Source organism: Agrilus planipennis, unplaced genomic scaffold (genome assembly GCF_000699045.2).
Source record: "Agrilus planipennis isolate EAB-ADULT unplaced genomic scaffold, Apla_2.0 scaffold26, whole genome shotgun sequence".
Lineage (NCBI taxonomy): Eukaryota > Metazoa > Arthropoda > Insecta > Coleoptera > Buprestidae > Agrilus > Agrilus planipennis.
Genome location: NW_020439469.1, coordinates 657,913 through 663,482, shown reverse-complemented (window position 1 = coordinate 663,482; position 5,570 = coordinate 657,913). Strand labels below are relative to the sequence as shown.

The 5,570-nt window shown below is 35.5% G+C and overlaps 1 protein-coding gene across 1 annotated transcript in view; it reads left to right on the top strand.

Annotated features, from left to right (window-relative positions):
• The first annotated feature begins 1,981 nt into the window (after window positions 1-1,981).
• Window positions 1,982-5,570, top strand: part of LOC112905855 — a 25,982-nt gene continuing 22,393 nt past the window's right edge. Inside the window, exon 1 of the mRNA XM_025979085.1 lies at window positions 1,982-2,368. Coding sequence (XP_025834870.1) covers window positions 2,331-2,368 — 38 coding nt within the window. The 5' untranslated portion in view covers window positions 1,982-2,330. The remainder of the gene's footprint in view (window positions 2,369-5,570) is intronic.

The following is a 5,570-nucleotide window of genomic DNA, read 5'->3' as shown; positions in this document are numbered from 1 at the left end:
ATAATTCAACAATTTTGAAGACAACCTGACAATCTCCTTTTCATGTCTAGAAAATCCTATCGAAATCATTTTGTCCGTTTCAAAGGTTATTTTGTACACGAAGACAAACAAACAGGAATTTTTATACAGGCGGTTTGTGTTATATTAGCCTACTAATAATCATATGAACTTTATGCGTATACGTATGAACAACAAGTTACGACTACTTTACACAATAAAGTTCATATATCCGTTTACCCATTAATATTCCCAAGCCGTTCACAAATTCTTGATCTGAGATGGGTAGAAGAGCGGAAAAAGAAGGAAATTGTTTCTAAACTATTTTTTCTACAGTACTACCAAAATTTATTTTGAAAGAGAACATTCAAATTTTTTAAGACATCTTGCATGATAGTTTAGAAATTGAAAGGAGAGTTTGAATGCAAATGCCTTGTGAATGAAGGGTTAAATTCAGATAGTTGATCAATTTAGGAGATCTAATGCATAAACACACTACTTAATAGAGGTAGGAAGTTAGTAGGGAAAGAGCGAATATAAACACAGGAGACGAAAAAATAAAAGGAGTGGCTGATCTTCGGTACCTAGGAAGCCAGATAAGTCAGGACGGAAGGACTAGTAGGGATATAAAGCAGAAGATAGCGCAGGGTCGAGTCGCCTTTAATAAAAAGAAGTCACTTCTATGTTCACGCACGATTAATTTAGAAATTAGAAAAATATTGTTAAATGAGTATGTTTGAAGCGCGACGTTGTACGATTGCGAAACATGGATAGTGGGCGCGGACGAAAAGAAAATGTAAGAAACGTTTGAAATGTGCTGTTACGGGCGAATGATGAGGGTACCGTGGATAGAGAAGGTTAGAAATGAAGAGGTATTAGAAAGAATAGGAAAACGGAGGATTCTATGGAAGTTAAGCTCAGGATAGGAAAGTGGAGGTGTGTGTCCAATCAGTCATATGTGAAGTACCAAATAAATTGTAAAAGAGGAACACCTTTACATAAGCAGAATGCAGATTCGGGCTATAGGGCCGTAGTCTACGTGAACTATTCTGCTGTCCGGACGTTTCGTCAGCTACTGCGGCTGACATCCTCAGTGGTAGTGCTGCGTTGACAACGTGAACGTGACAGCGGCTGTCGATATAATCTAAATTCACGTTGTCACCACTGAGAATGTCAGCCGCAGTAGCTGATGAAACGTCTGAACAGAATAGTTCACTTAGACCACGGCACTATAGCTCGAATCTTTATTCTATTATGGATTCCGGCCGTGAAAGCCTTTGTTCTTAAACCTTTACATAAGCTTCATAAACCATTAAATACTTGAATAGCTGAACACGGTTCACTGAAATAAGTTAAAAAAATCTGAAATTATTATAATTGAGTGAAATCTAGGCCAATAAGATTAAAATACTTTTTATTTGTGAAAAACTGCACCATAATAATAATAATTTAAAAATCCATCTGTCAAAGACGATAAGGCAGTGTAGTATACAAATGAAAAAACATTAAATTCCATGATCTTCAGCTTTACACAATCACAAATGAGCGACTGGTTTTATACTATCGTCGCATTTTCCCAGGCAATCAACGCCCTCTTTCAGCATTCCTTTCCTATAATAACGCATCCATATCTGGTAATATTCGCCAATCTTTTTCAGCCAAGAACGTCGTTATCTTCATCTGCAGTAACAACCTTTTTCTCCATTTTATCCGCCTCTTTCATAATTTTTCTTTTGCAAGCGTCCGCACGAAGTCCCACTTTTTGTATGTAACATAGCCAACGCCGAATTCAACAACTTAGATCTTTACCGTGGTGCTTTTCCCCGAGATTTTCCGACGCCGTACGAGTTTCACCGATACCAGATCGGAAAGCTCGTTTTAGGGATGCTGTAATCAGCTTGCAAGCAGGGTGGTTTCTATACGGGTAGTAGTAGTTGGCGTTGGAGGCGAAGTGTTTTTGGAAGTTAAATGACTATCGGCTAGCTTTAATTCATCTGAATCTGACAAGTGAACTGTGATAAATTGAACTCAATCTTTGTTTTAATTCATAACAATGAATTTTTCGATTGTTAGATATTTTAAATTACGGAAAAGCTAACAGAACGTGCTGATTTTAAGAGACGTCTTTTATTTAGCAATTTACAGTGTTGAACATGTGGCCCATTCAAGAATGATTTTGTTTGTATGTAAAATTGCCGATGACGAATTTCTTTTTGACTCGATGCGGGGTGATGGTAATTGTGTATTAGAAACGTTAGAAAGAGATAGTGCGAGGACAGATTTAATTATTATGAAGAGAGTGCTCACTTAAAAGAAGCTTCCTGAATTAAAATATGTCTTGGGAGTCGTTGAATTCGCAGGACTACAGGTTGTAAGTATCAAATGCTCCCTGTGTATTATGTACATGTGTATGTGTGAATCTACCCATGTTCATGTACGTATACATACATATATACATAGGTACAATGCAATTAAATTATCTGCAATTTCCTACATAGACATTACGATGATCCTTGTTTCTATCACTTCATCGAATTGTATTTTGCCAACAGGTGAAATGATTGTATACCTAAATATAATTGGAAAATATTATTTATCTCCAAAAACAATGCTGTGTAAATAAATAAAGCCAAAACCAATAAACGAAAAATTGTGTATTATGTATAACAAACAAATTGATAATAATTAATAAACTTCAGTTCTACAGGAATTTATAGCATGTTTATATTTATTTCAGCTAATACCTAATTCAGAAATGATATAGATAGTTTTAATTTACTACCATTTACTGTTTTTGGAGATACTGACCTTTCAGTTCTACGTATGCATTAGTTTGTTAAGTATCCAATAATTGGTAAAATCACTAAACCTTTCCCATGTTAAAATTACAAATTCGAAGTATTATTTCGGTTAATATATATCTACGTATATTTTTTGTATCTTGCTTCATTAAAAAGGGTGCAGTTAATCTAACAAAAATATTTGCATATTTTAATTTTGTGTTTTGATTTTGCAACTTTTTTGTTAATAATAAATGGCCTACCATTCGAACAAAAGAACGTTATTTAGGTTTTTCATTCCCAATAATGTAATAAACCTACTCCACTAGGTTTTGATTTGGTACCCTTCTTAATGAGGTTCACTGACTTTTATGCATCCTTTTGAGGGTGCATCGTTCGCCTAAATAGCATATACAAAATTTACTTGATCGGTCACTTTATACATAAATCCAACTAATGATTTTCTCATTGTTTTGGTCATATACAGACTGTGGAACAAGGTAGTTCTACTTTTCTGCATCTACAATTGATGCCACATCCCTTTGTGCAATTTAGGGTTAGTTTAAATTTACCTCGGAAAAGATTTAGACCCTCAGTAATGGAGTTGGACTTATCATTTATTACAACCAATAACTACTCTAATTCTTTCTGCACCATTTTCAACTTCGTAATACTTCTTTTGCAATTGCATAGCAGGATTGCCATTGTCTGACGATATATCTGAGTTCAACGACGATGAAGCCGATCTAATTTCGTTATTTTCCGCTAACAATTATATAAAAATAAATATATGGAAGATAAGAAGAAACTAGCGAAAATGAACGGTAATTAACAAAGTCATGGAATAACTTAACCATGGACTAGGATACAGAGGAAAAAGCGCACCTTACATTCACCTCAAAGGTGGTGCAGAAATGAATACAGCGCAATGCCCCAGTAAATTTTACCTTTTTTATGTAGATTTATATCTCACAAATAAACGTTATACTAATCAAAATTAATGTTAATCCAATATCTTGTGAGATACTTGAAAAAAATATTTATCATGACCTTTGATCACTTGAAACTTTTGTAGACGTTCAGTTGGATCTACGACTTTTGATGAAATATTTGTGAGGCTAAAATAAAGACAATTCCGCTAACAATTTTTTTCTGTATAAAGTGACTGGGCGTATTATTTCTTTCCTTAAATAGGAAGGTTGTTATCGTACAAAAACCTCGCTTTTTATGTACGTAAAGAGCTTCCCCAGATTAGATTGCCAGTTTACTTTTCATTGCACGCTGATTTCGAATGAGGAAATGGTCCATATTTTTATAAACGAACTGACTTAACATTAATTTATATGGTTAATCGTAATTGTATGTTAATAATATTTTTTGAAGTTTTCAGAACACATATAATCAATGAGTACAAGCCGCTATTGATAAAATTTTTTTAATATTTGTCACTTATTATAAGCATAAGAATATTCTATATTGTCCTCTTTTACAATGTTCGTCGCATCCACCTAAAATAGAAATTACATCTAGGTTTAATGTACAGTGACTACTATTATGTTCCATGACATAAATACCTATTATATCATAGTATCATAAGCCTATATATTCAAAACAGTCTTGTTATCACCTCACATGTAAATTTTATGTCAATCGTTTGCATAGATTCATTTGTTATGAGTAATGGAAAAATTTGGAAATACAGATAAAACTAGGTGTTCTGCGTAATAAATAAAATTTTATAAATGAACATCGCGGCATCGAAATCAATTCTTTTTTGAACACTCCTTCATTCATTTCTTCTTCAGTCTTTCGGTCTGCCTTTAGTTCCCGCTTCTTAAAAGAAAACGCCCTCATACACACACAATTAGTGAATAAAAGGTACACAGTACATATGTAGCAAAATAGAGAAGTAAATATTAGGAGGGGAGTCAGACAGGGATGCATACTGTCACAGCTACCTTTTAATGTATACATCGAAGACGCGATCAATATCATTAAAGACAGTACGACTGTAGGGATAGATATACAGGGGCAAAAGATTAGTATGCTTAGATTTGTAGATAACATAGCAGTATTAGCATCTAGCAAGGAGGAGTTAGAGATAAATTTAAATAAAATGGAAGCAGTATTGACAAAACAGTATTGTGAAAAAGGACGGAAAGAGTAGTAGGGATATAAAGCAGAGGATAGTTCAGGGTCGAGTCGCCTTCAATGAAAAGAAGTCACTTCTATGCTTGCGAACGGTTAATTTAGAAATTCGAAAATAATTGTTAAATGTTTGGAGCGCGGCGCTGTACGGGTGCGAAACATGGACAGTGGGCGCGGCGGAGAAATGTGGTGTTACAGGCGAATGATGAAGATACCGTGGATAGAGTAGGTTAGAAATGAAGAGGTATTAGAAAGAATAGGAGAACAGAGGATTCTATTTATGTCAATAAGAAATAGGCGAGATACGTAGGCCAGTAGGACACTTTTTCAGGCATGCCGGTCTAGTCAGAAGCATATTAGAGGCAGAAACAGGAAACCGAGCGGCATGGCCTAGAGGTCTAGACCATTGCTTAGCATTCGGGAGGACGCCGATTCAATTCCGGGTCCGTCTGCCTTGGTCCAAGTTTTTCTGTGATTTCCTTGGATCACTTAGGCAAATGCTGAGGCAGTAATATTCCACAGATAATCTTTCACTCTCTTCTTTCACCACCCACCCATTCCCACGATTCCTGAAAGCAGGCTGAAGAGGGCCTTCCGCCCTACCTTCCGGCATAGTCCGGAGGGACTGCCCGCCCACCAGCATTA